Genomic DNA, 22,425 nt, shown 5'->3' on the forward strand with positions numbered 1-22,425 from the left:
TATTTAAAAACCTTTAGATAACTCTTTTAATTAACATGGTGATTTGCAAAGATAGAAACGATATGTTCCCTGCCCCAAAGAGCTTATAATTTAAATAAATCACCTGACACTATTACCAAGACACCATACATGAACCAAAACATTAATGTAATGTAATCTGAAGATGCATATTTTGAAATTAGAATGTCAAGAAGTGTTGGATTTTTGGAGGGAGAACTGCTATTGTGGAAAAAGATTTGCTACTGAGTTTAATTTTTTTTCTTTTTAAATTCATAACAGATATTTGTTTCCCTCATTCTTCCTGGAATTAGGCTGAGCAACTAAAAGGGTGGCTATGATTAACTTTCTTTGAGTGTTAAGCCAATGAAATTGATGCTATGTGGAATTATGTGGATAAAATTTTCAAAAGTGCCTAACTGAGTTAGGGTCCTAAGTCCCCCTGGCATGGAATTTAGGTTCCAAACACAATTAAGTGCTTATGAAAATGCTACCCTATAGCAATGGAGCAGTCATCTTTCAGGGATGGACCAGAAGTTACCACTTCAGAAGACGTATGGCTGCCAGACATGGCTTCTATGCAGTACAGTACAACTTGATATTTGTATAGCACTCTTCACACAAACCGAATCCCAAAGTACTTAATGGAATTAAATAATGAAGTAACCGAGATAAAAGTAGAAGGAAAGGAAATAAAATCCGCAGGGGAAAAATAGGTTTTCAACTGGAAATAAAAATGAGAGTCTTCAGCTATGCAGGGAGATTATTCATGTTTACAGGAGCTATATAGAAGGCTACCACATTTTTATCCACAATGGCAAGATTGTGTTTAGGGAACATAAAGGGTGTCAGTGATTAGGGACACAGTCCAGTGAAACAGTGAGGCAGGTGCTTAAATATGAGCTTCAGAGGAGCTCCACTGACTTAAATGGGACTATGAATATGCTTAAGGTTAAGCATGCACTTAAGCACTTTGATGAATGCTATTCTCCTGCTTTGCCCCCTTTATCCTTTGGTACCTCCCATACTCCTAGGAGTACTAGGTGAAGCAGTGTAAGGCCACATATACCCACATTTCTTCGGGGTTGCTGCAGTTCTTATTTGGCCCAAGAACAAGGACCAGAATCTGTCCCAATGTCTGTAAGAAATCCATAAAAATATAAAGGGGAAAAAACTTGGATTGGATTCTGAAATGGACGAGACCCTAGTGGAGTTGTTTGAAGATGGGAAAGCTGACTGCACTACTTAGTTTGTCTGAGAAGAGCCAATGGCATTCTATACATACTGGTATTTGGAGGGGTTATTAGTCTGTTGTATTTCAGTTTCTACTGCCTTAGACAATCTCTGAAAATTACTCTTCTTAAAGTAAATAGACTCTGATCACAGTATCCCAGCAGTAATCATAGAATCATAGACTTTAAGGTCAGAAGGGACCATTATGATCATCTAGTCTGACCTCCTGCACAACCAGGCCACAGAATCTCACCCACCCACTCCTGTATCAGACCTGTGTCTGAGCCATTGAAGTCCTCAAATCATGGTTTAAAGACTTCAAGGTGCAGAGAATCTTCTCCAGCAAGTGACCCGTGCCCCACGCTGCACAGAAAGGCAAAAAAAACCCAGGGCCTCTGCCAGTCTGCCCTGGAGGAAAATTTCTTCCTGACCCCAAATATGGCAATCAGTTAAACCCTGAGCATGTGGGCAAGACTCACCAGCCAGACATCAGGAAAGAATTCTCTGTAGTAACTCAGATCCCACCCCATCTAACATCCCATCACAAGCCATTGGGCATATTTACCGCTAATAGTCAAAGACCAGTTTCATTATACCATCCCTTCCATAAGCTTATCAAGCTTAGTCTTGAAGCCAGATGTGTCTTTTGCCCCCACTACTCCCCTTGGAAGGCTGTTCCAGAACTTCACTCCTCTGATGGTTAGAAACCTTCATCTAATTTCAAGTCTAAACTTCCTGATAGCCAGTGTCACTGGAATTTAGTGGTCATGATGGCTTCACCTACACTTTTCCCAAACATTGCCAATGTAAACGAGGTCAGAGAGGAGATTTTTAAAAATGGGGAGAGAGGCGCGGATTTCAACAGATGTGGACTGTGTGGCAGTTATAGTGGTGTGTAAAGTGGTGCGGCCGGGGCTCAACCCCCCCTGGGGAGGAGGGGAGCCACACCGGCCTGCTACTCTTAGTCGGGTCCTGCCCTGTTTCTTCAGGGCCGAGCGACAACGCACAGTCGCTGGAGGGGGCGGGGGGCTCCGACCTCCTGCTGCAAGGCTGAGCAGCACTACACAAAGTCAGTTAGGGCTCAGGCCTTCTGCTGCACGGCTGAGCAACACTACACAAAGTCAGTTAGGGCTCAGGCCTTCTGCGGCAAGGCTGAGCAACAATGCAGTTTAAAGGAGCCCAGTCCTAAGTTCGGGCAGGGCACCAAATGCCGAGTCCCCACGCTCAGGCCCCTTTTGGCTCAGGGCAAAGCAAGGAAACAATCTAGAGACCCAGACCCTGGGGCAGGGCGGTGCAACAAGCAGTTCAGGTGTACAAAGCCCAGACCCTGGCTCAGGGCGGGCACCAAGCTCAGCTCAAGCCCTTCAGGGGCTGAGCAAACAAACTAGTCTTAATGGCCTCCTCAGGCCAGGGAGAGGGGGAGTCTGCCACCCTGAGAGGGTGGCAGGGGGAACGCAGGCCCTCCCACTCCACTGCGTTCCAGCCCGGGGCCCTTGTAGCGGCTACCACCGCTGGTGGTCAGTGGGGAACCTGACCGCAACACACTGACATAAGTACCGGTAGATCTGCAGCCTGACTGGGGTCGGCTGCCGCCGGGACACTTCCAATTTCCCCCTCTGGGCCTACCTGGTCTGTGGCGTCAGCTCCCGGGAAGTCCAACAGCATGGGCTCCTCGTGGCCGGGGCTGGGGGGATAGATCCGGCAGCTCCTCCGGGAAGTCCAGCCAGGCTTGCTCCGGGGGTTCCTCGGGGTAACAGCAGGGATGGGGAGGCTCCGGCGGCTCCTCCCCGTAGCGGGCGCGGGGAAGCTCCGGCGGCTCCTCCCAGTAGCGGGCGCGGGGAAGCTCCTGCCAGTCAGGGCAACTTCCCTGGGCCCCAGCGGCTTCCCAGTCCCGAGCCCTCTCTGGCAGGTCTGCTCCCGACAGTGACTGGGTTTTAACTGAGCTCTGACGGCCGGCTTTTATGCTTCCGGGTCGCTGCCTGACCCTCTGAGGGGTGGGCTCACTGCTCTGTAGCCCCGCCCCTCCGGTGTCCGGCGGAGCTCAACCCTCCCTGGGGAGGAGGGGAGCCACACCGCCTCGCTACATGGTGATATAGTGGTAGATTGGCATATGTGATATGTGGGGTGGAGTTAAGGCCCAGTCAATTGAGGAAATGCAAGGTCTCAGTCAAAGGAGAAGATAAAAGAGAGATGGAGACTTATTTGCTGTGGTCCTTTAACCAATAAAAGCACAGGTCTTTGAAGCATCGTGTGCGTGATTGTTTCATATTAAGTAGTTCTCATCATAGACTTTGTCATATTCTGTAGGTCTGATAAAAGCAAATATTCTAGGCTATCAGCCAATGAATATCACTTCTAGCACCCTAAAAACATGGCGAGTTATTCTTGGTTTGCTTTTGTTTTTTTAAGGACTGAACCTGCAATATGAAAGTGATATGAAGCATAAACTAAATTATAAGCATGGTTGTAACTGTATTGTATATATAGCCATTGGTGTCAGTTGTTTGAGAAATGGAAACTATGAGAACAGAGAATTCTGCTTGGTCAAGACTGAGAGGATATTTTGTTGCCAGTTTTCATATTTGGAATTTAAAATGAAGCTTCTTTTAGTAACACTGTCAATAGCCCTGTCTTTCAGTGTCTGTGCTGATTTGCCGTCTTGTTTGTCGTTCATGCAACTGTAACATTATTTTATTCTGTGGATGTGTCTGTAGCTTTGTCCTTGCCACTATGACAGAGGTGCTTATCATCCTCCAATACTGCAGTTGTCCTGTATGCCTCTAGTGCACAACAATCAGTCACTTCCTCCTTCTTCCTATTGATATCATAACTGCATAAAAAAATGTAATAGCATATTGTGTACCATCAGCAAAAGAGTGAGGCAAACTCCAAATTTTAATATTTCACACCAGAGCCTCTACTAAAGTGTCTAAAGTTAAATGTAAAGCCTGAAATGTGATGCAAGCTACATAGCATGCATCAAAGATGTTTTTAGCTTATTGTAAATACCAATTTAATCCTGATTTCCAAGAAGGTCAAAAACAGCTCCATTATCCAAGCAATCACAATGATTGTTAGACTGTTCAACTAGTGCTCATTCAGATTTTACATCAGTAATATTTAGGACATAATGATTAGGCTTACACATGGTTAATGTAAAACAAAGTACAAAATAATTTTCAGAAAAACTATAAAGGAACAATAATACCTTGCTATTATTTTGTATTATGACACAGCTTGGAAAGTGGGCAGTTAATGATTTGGACTTTTTGACTATAGACACCTGACTCTAGACATCCTAAAATGTCAAGTTGCTGCTCCAGATCATGGAGGCACTATGACTTCTCAACAAAATGTTTATAAGAGTGTTAAAAACATGTATTGTTCCCTAACAACATTTTTGGAAATGGCTGAACCATTTTCATAGATCATAGAATCATTAGATGACATTTCCAAAAACAAGTCAACCTGAATGGTTTAAGTTTTTAATAAAGTTCTAAGCAACTGAAAAAAAAAATCTTGTAATGGAAAATGTTAGGTGACCTTAGCAATCGGAGTTGCTTCATTCACAGTCTATAGTACTGCATGTAACTGGGCTTCTCCTACACAGAATATTAGCACTAGATTTAGTGGAGGCTTGCATGGATTGCCTTAATGGGATTTAGCATAAAACTGTTTACATACAGTAGCTGCTGCTATTAACATGCATCAGATTACAGTTTACCACTTTTTAATATATTAATCCAAGGGATTTGTCTGAGCATTACTATAGAGGCGTCATATATGATGACATACAAGACATTCGATAACAAAGTTTACATGGCATTCTTCATCTCATGAAGCAATATTAGGTGTGGTTCTGTTAATACCCTTTAAAATTGTCATAAAAATCAATAAACAATGAGAAATAACTAGTTGTTGGAGAGAAATACCTGATTTGGGTAGAAGATAGGAGCACCTGTCTAAATTTCATAGGAAGACTATCACTGCATCAGATGTATTGACTGTATTACACCCCAAACTCCTTCAGATACCAGTTAAATGGTACTATGCAGCAGGTAGATGACACTATAGTTTGATACGCAATTGGAACTTTGCTAACTTACTTCATAATTTGCCCATCAGAACTGGATAACCTTGCAGTGCTTCTTCAATGAGCTTTGTATAATCCAAAGATTACCTTTTATAACTGAGTGTAGTACAAATTAATACCACATTTTAACAAAGTAAAATAGAAAATCAGGTTTGAATGTACTATTGAATAGCAAATGAAAGTTGATTTATTTTTTTTATTTCTTACAAAAAATGAAAAATATTGTTGGGCACTGATGTGTCCTCTTATGAGGTGATATTTTTCCTCAATTCTCACCCTTCCCCTTCCCTTGCCACTTCCATTACAATGGAGATTTGGTCTGCTTGCTCTACAATGATGCGTCCTTTAATATTTCCCATTAGTTTTCAATAGTTACCCTATGCCTGCATGTCAGCCTTCAGTTTAATGGCCTTTTGTGTGTGTGTTCATTTTGTTTTGTTTCCCATCGTGGTTTTGTTTATTTCTTTTGTTTTTTTCTGTTTTTCTTTTTTTAAACCGTCGTGATGTTTGCCCTTCATATTCCCCAATGTTTGCACATGACAAGATGTTGCCATCCCAACATTACCTCCCACTTCACTGATCAGTGCCACTACTGACCATCTAGCACCAGCTACAACTGGACCATTGCCTTCAGCTCCTCGGGATGTCGTGGCCTCCCTCGTCTCTACTCGCTTCATCAAATTGACGTGGCGGACACCAGCATCAGATCCTCATGGAGACAACCTCACCTATACAGTATTCTACACCAAGGAAGGTATAAACAGGTAAAGACCTCTGCTTGTGAATTGGATTGAATTCAGTTTTCTGCATCCTTTCACATCTCAAATACTGTCCCCTCACACTAGTTTCTAAGGGCAAACAATATATGTATAGTGGTTCCATACAGCGTCCAAAAGCTGAAGGGCTAGAAGGGTTGCCAAAGTTTTACTGGAAACAATTAGAATTAGCAGTCTTTGATATTTTTTCCAGGGCTAAATGTACAAGGGACAAGTAAAATATAAACTGTTGCACCATGTTAGCCCTTAAACAGTCAATAGATACCACACCACAATATCTGAAATGCAGAAATGATTTCATGTTCTAAAACCAGAGACATACTGTCAGATTCCAGATGCTACAGTGTGGTAACTGTTGGTGACTGTTGACTTCTTTACGTACAACAATTGCCATTAAAATCATCGTAGTGCTGATCATTCATGAATCTTGTGTTGGCACAATGCTTCACCAATTTAATTCAATACATCCAGCTTTTTTAGTGAAAGGATCTGCCGCTCAGAATGGCAGTCTAGCATCACCATGAGGTAGAAGCTCCCCTAATTGGTAAACAGGAGTTAATACTCAGTTTAAGCAGTGCAAGTCTTCAGGTGATCTCAGCGAGCTGGCGCCTCTATCATCTGGGAACTCGGGGAGGGGGGGCAAATTTCTGGGAATGCCTGCCTGCCTCCCCCAATTCAAGGTCTTCAGTTGTGTAAATATTCAGCAGGAACCAGGAAGATACTTCCTGCTGAAGTGCTTCTCTCCTGAGCAAAGGGGCAGACGCATCTCTTAATCTTTAGAGAATTACCTAGGAAATTCCAGGGCATTACCATGTAGGTAGGGGTTGATTTGCTGCTAATACCCACTCTGGTTCACTTAGTTTGGCCCACACAAATTCTGCTGTGGCCCTAATTCAGCAAGGTTTTTTAGCATTTGTTTAACTTTAGGCATGTGAGTCATGACACTGACTTCAGTACGACTTCTTATGTTTAAAGTTAGGCACTTGCTTAAGAATCCTGCTGGATCAGTGCCTAAGGGTACGTCCACACTGCAATACAAAACCTGTGGCTGGCCCATGTGAGTTGACTCGGGCAGCGGGGTTATAACATTGCAGTGTAGAGGTTTGTGCTTGTGCTGGAGCCTGGGCTTTGAGGCCCCACAAATGGGGAGGGTCTCAGATCCCAGGCTCCAGCCCGAGCCTGAATGTCTACATTGCAATGTTATAGCCCCACAAGTTGGGTCCCATGAGCCTGAGTCAGCTGACACAGGCCAGCCATGAGTATTTTATTGCAGTGTTAACATACCTTATGTGAGGTGGACACAGCCCCAGTCAGCATTCCTGCAGGCTCTGCTGCTAATCTCTTTGTATAAGTGTATTTTTCTGCCAAATAAAGATAATAATGTTTACCTACTCTAGAAGGGTGTTACGTAATTTAACATTTGTAAAGTGTTGAGATCCTGAGATGAAAGCTGGACCTGGAGATCCGCGTACCTATGACTAGAAAATTTTGTGTAACATAAATAAGAAGCTAAAAGAAAATGTAATGAACTAGATTAAAAGTAAGATATGACCATCATCCTCTCTAAATGCTATGCCTTCTCATTAAAAACAAGTGTGGTTGCTATCTGCCTTATCATATTCAAATTAGGCATGACCTGACAAGTTGCCAGTGTTTATCCAGGTTAGGCTGAATTTTGATTCTGTTGAACTTAATTAAGCAAAAAATTCATGGAGTCATAGAATCCTAGAATATTTGGGTTGGAAGAGACCTCAGGAGGTCATCTAGTCCAATCCCCTGCTCAACGCAGGACCAACACCAACTAAATCCTCCCAGACAAGGCTGTGTCAAGCCAGGCCTTAAAAACCTGTAAGGAAGGAGATTCCACCACCTCCTTAGGTAACCCATTCCAGTGCTTCATCACCCTCCTAGTGAAATAGTGTTTCCTAATATCCAACCTAGACCTCCCTCACTGCAACTTGAGACCACTACTCCTTTTCCTGTCATCTGCTACCACTGAGAACAGTCTAGATCCATCCTCTTTGGAACCCTGCCTCACTTTTCTCTTCTCCAGACTAAATAACCCCAGTTCTCTCAGCCTCCCCTCCTAAGTCATGTGCCCCAGCCCCTTAATAACATTTTCATTGCCCTATGCTGGACTCTCTCCAATTTGTCCACATCCCTTCTGTAGTGGGGGGACCAAAACTGGATGTAACACTCCAGGTGTGGGCTCACCAGTGTCGAATAGAGGGGAATAATCACTTCCTTCGATCTGCTGGCAATGAGCCTACTAATATAGCCCAACATGCTGTTGGCCTTCTTGGCAACAAGGGCACACTGCTGACTCATATCCAGCTTCTCATCCACTGTAATCCCTAGGTCCTTTTCTGCAGAATTGCTGCTTAGCCAGTCGGTCCCCAGCCTGTAGTGGTGCATGGGATTCTTCCTTTCTAAATGCAAGACTCTGCACTTATCCTTGTTGAACCTCATCAGATTTATTTTGGCCCAATCCTCCAATTTGTCTAGGTCACTCTTGACCCTATCCCTACCCTCCAACATATCTACCTCTCCCCCCCATCTTAGTATCATCTGCAAACTTGTTGAGAGCACAATTAATCCCATCCTCCAGATCATTAATAACAATGTTGAACAAAACCGACCCCAGGATTGACCCTTGGGGCACTCCTCTTGATACCGGCTGCCAACTAGACATCGAGCCATTGATCACTACCTGTTGAGTCTGACAATCTAGCCAGCTTTCTATCCATCTTATAGTCCATTCATCCAATCCATACTTTTTTAACTTGCTGGCAAGAATACTTGGAAGACGGTATCAAAAGCTTTGCTAAAGTCAAGATATATCACATCCACCACTTTCCCCATATCCACAGAGCCAGTTATCTCATCATAGAAGGCAATCAGGTTGGTCAGGCATGACTTGCCCTTGGTGAATCCATGTTGACTGTTCCTGATCACCTTCCTCTCCTCCAAGTGCTTCAAAGTGGATTCCTTGAGGATCTGCTCCATGATTTTGCCGGGGACTGAAATGAGGCTGACTGGTCTGTAGTTCCCCGGGTTCCCTTTCTTCCCTTTTTAAAAGATGAGCACTCTATTTGTCTTTTTCCAATTGTCCAGGACCTCCCCCAGTCACCACGAATTTTCAAAGATAATGGCCAATGGCTCTGAAATCATATCAGCCAACTCCCTCAGCATCCTTGGATGCATTAGATCTGGGCCCAGATTGTTTATTAGGGGATTATATTAGTTAACACTGAAACTAATCTTCAATTCAGAGCCTGAAGCTAATCCTCCATTCAAAGCTTGACTCTTGTCATGCATACAGTCACTAACTTCACTCTACCTAAACCAATGTGCTTGAAATTTCATGAGCAAATCCTGTGGTAGGATTCTAAAAGGTATTTGAGAGATATGGGGCAACAAATGGGAAGCGCTCACATCTTGAATCAAATTAAAATTAGAAAAAGGTTTGACAGAAATACCAACTTTGTTTTAGAAAGGATACTGTCAACTTGAAATCTAATCAATTTTTTTTTAAACAATGAATAAGAACAGAAGTTCTCAAGTTGAGATGCATGGACTGCTGATGGTGTTCAGAGAGCAGATTGGTCACATAGTACTAGCTCCTCCATATTTCTGCCTCCAATGTTGCAATGAAAGCTAGCAAACATACACTAAAGCTAGGATGTTCAGAGAGACCTAGGGAATCATACACTCAGCTTCCACTGAATTCCCCTTAATACCCTTTGAATTTCACAGCCTTAAGGTGGGTTATGAGACCATCTCTATTCTAAAATACAATGCACACTAAAAAAAAAATTAAAATTCTTAGCTAAAGCTAATTTCAGGTATTAGTTTGTTACTGAGTCCCTTGGTCATTTTTTTGTGACTTGCAATCACATTTTCCTGTTTAAATGTTTTTTCTGTCCATTGTTGCGGGGAAAGATTCAAACGAACAAGGGAAACTGATTATGCACAAAATAAACTGAAAAATGGGGAGAATTATTTCTTGAAACTCTGTCATACTAACCTTAGATATTCTAACAATAGTAGGCTAAAAAAAAAATTCAGACAGAAGAGTGGTGAAGTTGATAATGGGTATTCCATTAAACTTTTTGATGCGGACTGGCTTCTTTGACTAGTTGTACGGGTTTGTGGCAGAATTGTTTGTTAATCCAATTTATGTTACAATTACATAGTTAATTACTCAGAAATTATGAAATCCCAATGTTAAGGTTGCATGTGCAAAGGTAACTCTGTCCCGTCTTGCATATCTGTTATAAAACAGTCTTTAATCACATGATCACTTTATATTTGTTGAATAAAACAATATCTTACATTTTTTCTTGTTTTAATTGCACATATATAATTTTGTAATACTTGTACTATTTTCAAAGTCATAATGAGCCAATATATCTTTGCTTTATGATTTGACTTTTAAAGGTGTTGGAATGACTTCAGTGGAAATACACAGTGTAGTTGTAGCCATGTCAGTCCCAGGATATTAGAAAGACAAGGTGGGTGAGGTAATATTTTTTTATTGGACCACCTTTAGAGAAGGGCAACTAAAATGATTAGGGGTTTGGAACAGGTCCCATATGAGGAGAGATTAAAGAGGCTAGGACTTTTCAGCTTGGAAAAGAGGAGACTAAGGGGGGATATGATGGAAGTATATAAAATCATGAGTGGTGTGGAGAAAGTGAATAAGGAAATTTTATTTACTTGTTCCCATAATATAAAAACTAGAGGCCAGCAAATGAAAGTAATGGGCAGCAGGTTTAAAACAAACAAAAGGAAGTTCTTCTTCACACAGCGCACAGTCAACCTGTGAAACTCGTTGCCTGAGGAGGTTGTGAAGGCTAGGACTATAACAGGGTTTAAAAGAAAACTAGATAAATTCATGGAGGTTAAGTCCATTAATGGCTATTAGCCAGGATGGGTAAGGAATGGTGTCCCTATTCTCTGTTTGTCAGAGGGTGGAGATGGATGGCAGGAGAGAGATCACTTGATCATTACCTGTTAGGTTCACTCTCTTTGGGACACCTGGCATTGGTCACTGTCAGTAGACAGGATACTGGGTTGGATGGACCTTTGGTCTGACCCAGTATGGCCATTCTTATGTTCTAACTTCTGATGGTATGAGAGACAAGCTTTCGAGACAAACAGAGCTCTTCTGACCTAAATGAAGAGCTCTGTGTGACTCAAAAGCTTGTCTCTCTCACCATAGAAGTTGGTCTAATAAAATATACTATCTCACCCATCTTGTCTTCAGTGGAAGTAGTGCTGCGGCACTTTTGAAAACCAGGTCATGAGGTCTCTTTTCTAACAAGTATGTATATTAACAATTTAGAGCCAAATTCTGATATCCTTGATCATGTTGAGTAGTACCTTACTCTGCTACTAGTCCCATTCATTGTTACAGTATGTGATCGTGTAATTAAGGACTATGTCTTAGTGTGTTTATATAAAGGGGCAATTGTACTTGCAACCTCAACATTGTCATTTCCTGACTTCTGTGTGACTAACGATGAAAACGTAACATTCTTCTCACATAGCTATTTAAACAGTATTCCTAGAGGAAAAACTGGTGGGAAAAAAATTCCATAATGTGAAACTGTTTGTCTGGACACCACTGGAATACCCTATCCTACATAAATGACAGACCATAATCATGTGTGCAGCTTTTACTTTATACAAGATGAGCAGCAAATGAGGTGGTTCCTGCAGAGTGCCCATGCATCAGTGATTCACTTCCACTGAATTTCTCTGTACAGTGAAGTGAGCCACACATAGATATGGCATGGCCTACCTTAGCTGCTCACTTTATGAGCTTAATGATAAGACTGCAAAATACACTTTTCATGATCAGAGTATGATTTTTCACTGCAATGCTCAGGCACTCCTCATGAGCAGTAATACCATACCAAATGTCAGCTTTCACTTACCAGCTGCTTCATCTGTAGAGCTGTTCAAAAAGAGGTTGCCAAAAAAAAAAAAAAGAGGAACGCTTATATTTTCCATTTTCCTCATATTCCAAAGCAGATGAATTAATTTTCATTTCATCAATTTCTCTCAGGAAGAGAATAAGTTTAAAAAGGAGAGCTGAAAGTTATAGAAAATAATCAACTGAAAACAAGGAGTTGCAATGCAGCTACTTATGCAGACAGCTATTGTGTCTGCTTTCACTACTCCTGATAATTACAAAGCAGTTTTTGATTATATAAATTTCATATGGTCCAAATGCTGACAGATGCAATGTGAGGGGGTAATAGATATGGGAAGCTGTCTTAGGGGGCAGGCAGTAGAGTACCTTGTGTCACATTTTGTACTAATTTGTGAGTGCTCAGAGAGAGCCAGATGGAGGCAGTGAGCAGTTGAGGCCTATCTAATGGTCTAGGAACTATTCCCCAGATAAATGCACTAAATCTTTAAGTGCCTCCATCCCAGTTTACAATATTTCTCTTCTAACAGTAAGAGCTGGAAGCAGAAAGAAGAAGCTACATGGGCAAGAGGGGCTGTGTGGATTATCATAGTTGGACTTGAAACCACACACCCACGATTGTAGAAATCTATAGAAGCCATCTTTTCTGCTTCTGTATCACTGAACTGAAAACCAGAGATAACTCTGTCCTCGAACCATGACTATCATCTTCATCTCACATCAGTGACTTCAGTATGGAGAAGTGACCAGCTTTCATTGATGGAATTACATTTAAACTGAAGTGCATTGATGGATTTACATTTAAATTGTGACACGTGACTTCATGTCGCTATAGTCGGGGCATTAAGTGTACCCACGGAAGATAAAGTACTGCCTTCCTTAAAAATCGCTAAGTCGTACCTGCCTTTTTGTCTCTTCACTAAAAATCATAGAATCATAAAATATCAGGGTTGGAAGGGACCTCAGGAGGTCATCTAGTCCAACCTCCTGCTCAAAGCAGGACCAATCCCCAACTAAATCATCCCAGTCGGGGCTTTGTCAAGCCTGACCTTAAAAACCTCTATGGAAGGAGATTCCAAATGACCAAAATCAAGTTAGTTTCCCAAAGTGTGTACAAGGTTTCAAGTGCAGAAGTGTTTTTTCATACTGTGAAACTTGGCATAAACACCTAGCTACTGTGTCAGGGCTACAGACTGCTTAGGGGGTGGACCATAAATTAGGTAGCTAATGGTACAAGATAGTGGGGTAAATTGTGTATACCAAATACATGGACAATACTAACTCCATCTACTCCAGGGTTCAACTCCACCGATTCCAAACTCTGCAAATAGTCTTTTTCCCCCCAATATCTCCAGCAATGTAGGTACAATGGATAGATCTTCAGGGAATGGGGATGAGGCAGAGCTAGGGTGGTTTTGGTGTTTCAGTAATACTTTCCTAATGTTTAGATTCTTTCAAGTGTACCGTTAAATTTGAATTTCCAGGCTAGCATTTGTAGCTTTTTTTGAGAAAATTACAATATTCTCTTGAGGGCTCTTTTCCCTGAATTAATTGATAGCTATTTGCAATCTTAATTCCATTTTACAAAGCTGTTTGTCTGGGAATTTAGATAGAGTGAGATAGGATAGCCTTAATGTTCTGTTGGGTAATATAGTTATTCATATCAGACATCTGTTATGTTACCTATTATGCGTACCTAAACACATTGGAGCTCGTAAAAGTATTCAGGACTCCCTAAGATAGAGTATAAATGAGAGATTTATGTAGCACTTAGACTTACCTCAACATATTTTTAACATACTGTTGTGATGGAGGGCACAGTCCCTGTTATTACTGAAAATTATAATACTTTGACATATCCACCTAACTAATATTGCAAAATAACTTGAGTGTTACATTTTTAGGTAAAACTAGTGAGTACATTTACCTTTGGGTGATAAAATGTGATATATTTTGCATGTCAATGAGATATTCACAGCTGTTGAACAATATTCGTCTGATTACACTTGTTCTGTGTATTTTAAATACCAATCATTATATACAGTGTAGGCTATAAAGGGACCCCATCAATTTGCAAAATTGCATTGCCAACTGAAAATTTTGTATCTACTGTAACTGGAAAAGTTAGTTAGGAAAAACTATTTCTCTGTTTTTCCAATTTGATAGCACTTTGGGATCAGCCAATTTTACTGAATAGTCAGTCAGCTCCTCTCTTGCTGAAAAGACCTCTATAAACATCAAAAGAGGAGAAAAGTATTTTTTGAAGTTCAGAACATATTAATAGGATACTCTGTCAAACTGAAATTTTAAAAAATAGTCATTTAAAAATTAAGTTGTGTGTGTTTTTAAATTTCCTTCTACACTACCAAAGAGACAGTGCTGGGAAACTGTTTTTATTAAAAGCAGCAAAGAGTCTTGTGGCACCTTATAGACTAACAGACGTTTTGGAGCATGAGCTTTCGTGGGTGAATACCCACTTTGTCGGATGCATGTCGTGTATTCACCCACGAAAGCTCATGCTCCAAAACGTCTGTTAGTCTATAAGGTGCCACAAGACTCTTTGCTGCTTTTACAGATCCAGACTAACACGGCTACCCCTCTGATACTTGTTTTTATAAACACATTTTAAAAACTGGTTTTAGGAAGCATGGTTTTTCCTCAGTGCGGGCAGAGCATAATATTGTGGTAGTGTGGTAGCATAAATGGTTTTGAAAACAGTGTTGAAAACCAGTCTCCAGTTGGGCACAGAACTAGCTGAAACTTTTTAAACATCTTTTTTTAAAACTGGTTTAATTGCACTATCTTTCCATAATATAAACCAGACCTGAAGGCAGTGTGGAGAAAGAGGGAAAAATTGTATGAGAGCAACTTTGTTTCTCCCTCTTCAGCACAAATAAGTTAATAGCAGGTAATCATTAGTGTGAGAATCGTCTGCCCTCTGCTGCAGAGTTAAACAAAGTTCACTAATCGAGGGAAAACACAATGTTAACATTTTCCTTTTATTAACTCACTGGGGCAGTTGCTGATGTCTACTTCTGTAATACTGCTCTTATTTTAATTTGAAGAAAGCGGAAGAGTTTGCCTTTTTCAAACAAAACAGAGTATTTAAATGATATTTTTAAAACACCTAGCTGGCCAAAAATTCACATGGAAAAAGTGAAATGTGTTTGAAAATAAAAGTAATAACTACTGGTGATTTTTAGCTTTTATCGATTCCTTTTAATTTTGAGCTAGTCCTCAATACCATACTCCCACACTGAATGTATCTGTAGAGGCATTTTCTGCTGTTTTGTAGCTTTAATTGATGTTTGCTGAGTTTGTGGGCACTAGCCCCTCTGGTTGCCATAATATTCAGACATGCATAATCTGTTCTCCCAGCTAGAATATAACTCACTAAAGGTTAGCATTGTGACAAGATATTGAAGTTCAACCAGAGGTGGCTCAGATTACTTGCCTTTTTATATCACTTAGAGCAGTGGTTTTCAAACTTCTGTACTGGTAACCCCTTTCACATAGCAAGCCTCTGAGTGCGACCCCCCCCTTACAAATTAAAAACACTTTTAAAATATATTTAACACCATTATAAATGCTGGAGACAAAGCCGGGTTTGGGGTGGAGGCTGACAGCTTGCGACCCCTCCCCATGTAATAACCTCGCGACCCCCTGAGGAGTCCCGAACCCCAGTTTGAGAACCCCTGACTTAGAGTATACAGATCCTCTGGACAGGGTAATGTGGCACCTTAGCATGGTCTCCTACAAAACATCTCTTTTAAAAATTACTTCATTGTCTATTATTTGTTGCTTTAACGATAATAAACATAAGATCAGTTCTCCTTTGATAACACAGGTGACACTTCATAGAGTTTATGTTCAGAAAGGTCCAATCAGCTAGATTTACCTCCTGTGTATCAACAGGCCAATTACCCATGTATTGAGCTCAATAACGATGTGTGACTAAAGCATAACTTGTGCTTGGCTTAAGCATATCTTCCAGAAAGGCATCCAGTCTTGATTCGAGGATAACAAGATGGAGATTTATCATTCCCCTTGGTAATTTGTTCCAGTGGTTAATTAACCTTGCTGTTTAAAAATGTGCCTAATTTCTAATTCGAATTTGTCTGGCTTCAGTTTCCAGCCATTGGTTCTTGTTCAGTCTTTTTCTACTACAGGAGCGGGCAAAATTTTTGGCCTGAGGGCCACATCGAATTTCCGAAATTGTATGGAGGGCCGGTTAACGGAGGCTGTGCCTCCCCATACAGCCGGGCTTGGCCCAGCCCCTGCCCCTTATTGACCTCCCCTGCTTTTCACCCCCTGACGCCCCCCTCACCCCCCAGGACTCCTGCCCCATCTGGCCCCCCGTTCCCTGACCGCCCCCGGATCCCCTGCCGCGCCCCCATCCCTGACTGCCTCCTGCCACCCCATCCAACCCCCCTCTCCTTCCCAACTGCCCCTCTGGGACCCCTGCCCTCATTCAAACCCCTGTTCCCAGCCCTCTGACTGCCCCGACCCCTATCCACACTCCCGCCCCCTGACCACCACTCCAAACTCTCCTGCCCTCTATCCAATCCCCACCCCCCACTCCCTGCCCCCTTACCACACTGCCTGGAGCACTGGTGGCTGGCGGCGCTACAGCCGTGCCACCCAGAGCACCAGAACAGGCAGCCGTGCCACCCGGCTGGAGCGAGCCATGCCATCGTGCAGCACAGAGCACTGGGTCAGGCCATGGCTCTGCAGCTGCGCTACCTGGCAAGAGCACGCAGCTTCGCCGCCCAGAGCATTGTGCCGGCAGCGCAGTGAGCTGAGGCTGCGAGGGAGGGGGAACGCAGGGGAGGGGTCGGGGGCTAGCCTCCTGGGGCAGGAGCTAGCCTCCTGGTCCAGGAGCTCAGGGGCCAGGCAGGAGTGTTCCGCGGGCCGGATGTTGCCTGCAGGCCATAGTTTGCCCACCTCTGCTCTACTATATTAAAGAGCTCTGTAGAACCTATTAGAACCCCTTGAAGGTACTTAAATCAAGTCACCTCTTAATCTTGTTTTTGATAAAATAAGCAGATTGGGCTAAATCTTGCACTGTAAGGCTTTTTCTCCAGCCCTGTAATCAGTTTTGTGGCTTTTTTCTGCTCCCTCTCCAATTTTTCAACATCCTTTTTAAAATGTGGATACCAGATCTGCTCACCAACGCTGATAGAGAGAGAAAGTCACCTCCCTACTCCTACTCCCCTGTTTATACATCCAGGGATTGCATTAGTCATTTTTGCCATAGCACCAGTCTGGCAGCTCAAGTTCACCTGTTTGTCCACTCTGCCTGTAAACCCTTTGGAATCACTACTTTCCAGAATACAGTTCTCCCTTCTGTACATGTGACCTGCATTCTATGTTCAACTCTTTTACAACTCTTGGGTAGTTATCTGGGCTGGCTGATTTTAAAATAATTCTCACTAGTAGATGATGTCTAACTTCCTCACTTACTACTGGACTGGAAAGTATTTCATCGTCCTCCTTCTTTCCAAATACAAAAGAAAAATATTTACTGAACATTTCTGCCTTTTTGCAACATTATTAACAATTTCATTATCTCTGTAATAGGGTTGTTGTACTCACTGTTGGATGATGCTACCTCCTGGTGGTTCTGGGGGTTAGCTAAATCAGGCTGATGCCCCTTCCAGTGGTTACACCCTGTCAGTTTCTCCTCTGAAGCCCCTCTCTTGCTCTCAGGAGCCACAGCTGTCCTGTTTGTGACTCAGCCCTCCGGCCAGGTCACTATTGTGGTTTCCCTTTCTTGGGGGGAGGGGAGGAGGTGAGGAGGAGCCCACCTGGCCAGTTGATCGGGTCCACCTTGCCTAATTCAGCTCTTGCAGGGCCAGTGTGGGGAGCACAGCTCATCACAATCTCCTTCTAGTAATAGTCCTGTAAAATTGATATAATTTCTATTGTTCCTAATTTACTTTAAAATAAACAAACAAACAAACAAAAAAAAACCCTCTTTGTTGTCGTAGCCCTGCCAGCGATGGTGTCTGTAGCTTCCCTTATCAATTTTCTGCACTTCATAACTTCTAATTTATATCAACTGCTATCTCTACTTATCTCGTTTTCCATTTCTTATATATTGCTTTTTATTTTTTTTACTTCTAATTGTTTCCTTCACTTCTCCACTAAATGAGGAAGGGCTTTTAACCAAATTTGTTCTCTTTCTTGATTTTGGAATTGAGGCTTTTTGACCATCTAATAAACTCTTCTTTAAAACCTCCCAATTTTCACTCATTTTTCTGTCTGAATTTTTCCTCCCAATCATTGTTGCTCATTTCTTCAACTTTAAGAAACTACCCCTTTTGAACATAAGAATATAAGAACGGCCGTACCGGGTCAGACCAAAGGTCCATCTAGCCCAGTATCCTGTCTACCGACAGTGGCCAATGCCAGGTGCCCCAGAGGGAGTGAACCTAACAGGCAGTGATCAAGTGATCTCTCTCCTGCCATCCATCTCCATCCTCTGACAACAGAGGCTAGAGACACCATTCCTTACCCATCCTGGCTAATAGCCATTTATGGACTTCACCACCATGAATTTATCCAGTTCCCTTTTAAACATTGTTATAGTCCTAGCCTTCACAACCTCTTCAGGCAAAGAGTTCCACAGGTTGACTGTGCGCTGTGTGAAGAAGAACTTCCTTTTATTTGTTTTAAACCTGCTGCCTATTAATTTCATTTGGTGACCCCTAGTTCTTGTATTATGGGAATAAGTAAATAACTTTTCCTTATCCACTTTCTCCACATCACTCATGATTTTATATACCTCTATCATATCCCCCCTTAGTCTCCTCTTTTCCAAGCTGAAGAGTCCTAGCCTCTTTAATCTTTCCTCCTATGGGACCCTCTCCAAACCCCTAATCATTTTAGTTGCCCTTTTCTGAACCTTTCCTAGTGTCAATATATCTTTTTTGAGATGAGGAGACCACATCTGTACGCAGTATTCGAGATGTGGGCATACCATTGATTTATATAACTTCACATTAACTATAATATAGACCGACCTCCTCTGAGCCAGTTTGGATAAGTTTTAAAGGCTGCCACTCACATCTTTATGCATTTCAGGTCCCACATGGACTGAATACAATAATTGTTTTAGAGCAGATGGAAAACTAGTTGTACAGTCTGATTATGGGCTTTTCCCACTGTCAGTGTCCCCAGTGATGTCACTTTTTGGCAATATAGCTATAGCTAAACTTAGAAAAGCCAAATGTCATTAAAAATTACATTTCAGTGTAGTTTGGAAAAGTACCTTTCCTCATGTGAACTTTCAAGCTGCTGGGCTGATCAAAATGGATGAAGTTTTACTTTGAGGTTGTGACATGAACTGAAAAAATCTGTTAAATTTAAAAAGTTAAGGATTGAGTCTCCATCTTAAACTTAAACATACACATTGGCCACAACTAGACTCTTAGTGCCAGGTATTGTAAGGGTCATCTAAGTTCTTGCTTGGTATTATGTGCCATCCTGTTTCTTAGAGACAAGGTGGGTGAGGTCATATCTTTCACTGGACCAACTTCTGTGGTGAAAGTGACAACACTGCAAACATAGCCTTAGACATTTTACAAAAAATGTCCAAATATCAGAATGAACTAAATCAAGCTCAAAAGAGAATAGTAAACTGATGCTTTAAAAACAATAATCTGAATTAATAACCAAAACAGTTTAAACAGTTCTTAATTTTCCTCCCAGGGTTTTAGACTTCTATGACAGATTTTCAAGTTGAATTATTATCTGGTTATGAAGAATAACACAAACCAACAAAACAGTGCCCTGCCCCCCCCCTCATTTTTTCTTTGCTGTTTGTTCAAAATGAAGCTGCAGAACTAGAAGCTGTTTGTCTTAAGTGCTTTTGGCATATTAACATTAATATGTAATCAATGTAATATAATTAATCATATCAATTACTTGTTAGATATGTACAAACAGAATGTCTGTTAGATTTGTACTATCCTTTTACTAATCAATGATAAATCTTCACTTTTGCTTTCCTGCCCAAATCTTTTCTTTCCTAAAGGGAACGTGTTGAAAATACAAGTCGTCCTGGAGAGATGCAAGTGACAATCCAAAACCTGATGCCAGAGACCGTGTATGTTTTCAGAGTTGTGGCTCAAAACAAACATGGCTCTGGAGAGAGCTCAGTACCACTGAAGGTGGCGACTCAGCCTGAAGGTAAGCCTTGAACATTTCTACCCCCTACTGACTTTCATTGACCTAGATCTACAACTGCCATTGCAAACAGTCTTTTCCTTCTGGCCTTTTCCCACAATAAGTTGCTATTCATGCTCTGGTTGCACTTGCTGATCTTACTAGTATAGCTTTAGACTGAATTTTTCAAGTCTGCCTCATATTCTGATATTAAGCTAGTCTGTATTATTTATATTTGGAAATATAAATGTAATATTGTAATATATGGATCCTTACAAATTGGAATTAAATATTAAAATTTCGTAATATATTTGAATTAATGTTCTATTTTGTGATAATATAGACTGCTTCAATTAACACGTTCAGATAAAAACTGAACTGAAGAAGGAGCTCTGTGGAGCTTGAAAGCTTGCTTCTTTCTCCTAGAGAAGTTGATCCAATAAAAGAAATTACTTCACTCGCCTTGTCCCTCTCATATCCTGGGACTAACACGGCTATAGTAACACTACAAACAGCTTAAAAAGTGTTAACCTGGAGTTGAGGTTGAGTAACTTAACCTTGTAATTGTTGGGAAGTTGTAATTGTCCCAGAAATATTTGTTATAAACCCAGGAAATTCAGCGTTAAGGATAAACTTAAGAGAGTCAAACATGCTATGTTACCCGCACAAAATTCTCTGTTACTCTCACACTCTAGAACAGAGGTTCTCAACCTTTTTCTCTCTGAGGCCCACCTCGACACGCTATAAAAACCTCAGGGCCCAGCAGGGGGCGTGGCTCAGGCCAGGGCCCTTGGGCATAGGCATAGTTTGATTTCTATTTGGAGGGGGCCAGGGGCCAGCAGGGCTCGAGCCAGCTCCGCATGTCAGGGTCTAGGGAGGGAGCACCACCTCTACCCCCTGACTCACCTCAGCAGGCCACCCAGCCTGTCTGGGTTTGGGGAGGATCACACAACCAAAAATTATAACTCAAAGGTGAGGGGCTTATCTCAAAAAGTTTAAAAACAGCTTAGGGTGCAGGGAGGTGGTCGCTAGGGACTGTGTGCATGTGGGGATAGCTCAACTAGCAGGGAGGGGGTAGCTGGGGCTGTGTGCAGACGAGGGTCGCTCAATATTCAGGGAGGAGGGTAGCTCAGGGTGCAGGCAGAGGGGTACTGGGGCTATGCAGGCAGGGGGTAGCTCAGGGTGCAGGGAGAGGGGTACTGGGGCTGCACGCATTCAGGAGATAACTCGATGCAGGGAGGGCATAGCTCAAGGTATAGGGAGAGGAGTATTAGGGGCTGTGTGCTGGCAGGGCTTCCCTGTGGTCCCTTGTCCCGGAGAGGTCTGCCAGCCATGGAGCTGGGTCTCCCAACCTGGGGGGCTCTTACCAGCTGCCTCTGTGGGAGCAAAGGGAACTGGAATCTGAGGAGCAGCTTCAGCCTGGGGCACCAGCAGGAGAGGAAGGAATGCTGTAGCTCCCTGCTCCATGGCACCAGCCAGAGCAGCAGCTGTCCCGCACTGCCCAACTGTGGCTTCCCACCTCCGACCTGGCCAGGGGGTGGGAAGAGGAGATGGGGAGGACTCGGGGGAGGTGTGGAATGGCCCCCGGGACTGCCTTGATCTTGAGTTGTAGTTTGTGGGAGGGCAATGCCCTCCATGTCCCCCATGCGCTCAGGGCTTCTGACCCACAGGGAGCACAAGGGCTACAGGCTACAGGATTCAGCCCCGCGCCTCCCTGCTTCAGCCCCGTGGGGGGGCCTGGGATTGGAGCTTCAGTCCCGCGCCTCCCCTGGTTTCAGTCCCGCGGGGTGGGGCAGGGGGCAGGCGCTGGAGATCAAGGCTTCAGCCCTGTAAGGGAGGGTGCGTCGGGGATTGGGCCTTCAGACCCGCTGTGGGGTGGGAAGGGCACCAGGGATTGGGGCTTCAGCTGCGAGGCCCCGTGGCCCCCTTGAAAGGGCTCATAGACCCCCGGTTGAGAACCGCTGCTCTAGGGCACACACCTTGACTCAGTTCCTAGGGCTCAAGGCATAATCCTCTTAATTTAGGCACCCACCCTTTCCAAGTTCCTAGGGCTCCAGGCTCTACTCCTGCTTCGGGCAAACACCCTTTCCTTGTGGAGTCAAGGCTTAATCTTTTGCGGGTTTATGGGGTCTTTTACCAGTGAAAGAGCCTTACACAGTAATATCCTACGTAACCTCTATTAACAATCACCAAAAACCAGAATGCACACGCTACACATA

At 42.8% G+C, this 22,425-nt stretch overlaps 1 protein-coding gene across 8 annotated transcripts in view; it reads left to right on the forward strand.

Annotated features, from left to right (window-relative positions):
- Positions 1-22,425, forward strand: part of NEO1 (neogenin 1) — a 553,761-nt gene that overhangs the window by 429,207 nt on the left and 102,129 nt on the right. For 5 of the 8 annotated variants that reach the window (XM_044979726.1, XM_044979728.1, XM_044979729.1 and 2 more), the window contains 2 exons: positions 5,868-6,087; positions 20,076-20,230. In XM_044979726.1, coding sequence (XP_044835661.1) covers positions 5,868-6,087; positions 20,076-20,230 — 375 coding nt within the window. The remainder of the gene's footprint in view (positions 1-5,867; positions 6,088-20,075; positions 20,231-22,425) is intronic. The other 3 variants (XM_044979730.1, XM_044979733.1, XM_044979734.1) reach the window with 1 other exon arrangement.

Source organism: Mauremys mutica, chromosome 11 (assembly GCF_020497125.1).
Source record: "Mauremys mutica isolate MM-2020 ecotype Southern chromosome 11, ASM2049712v1, whole genome shotgun sequence".
NCBI lineage: Eukaryota > Metazoa > Chordata > Testudines > Geoemydidae > Mauremys > Mauremys mutica.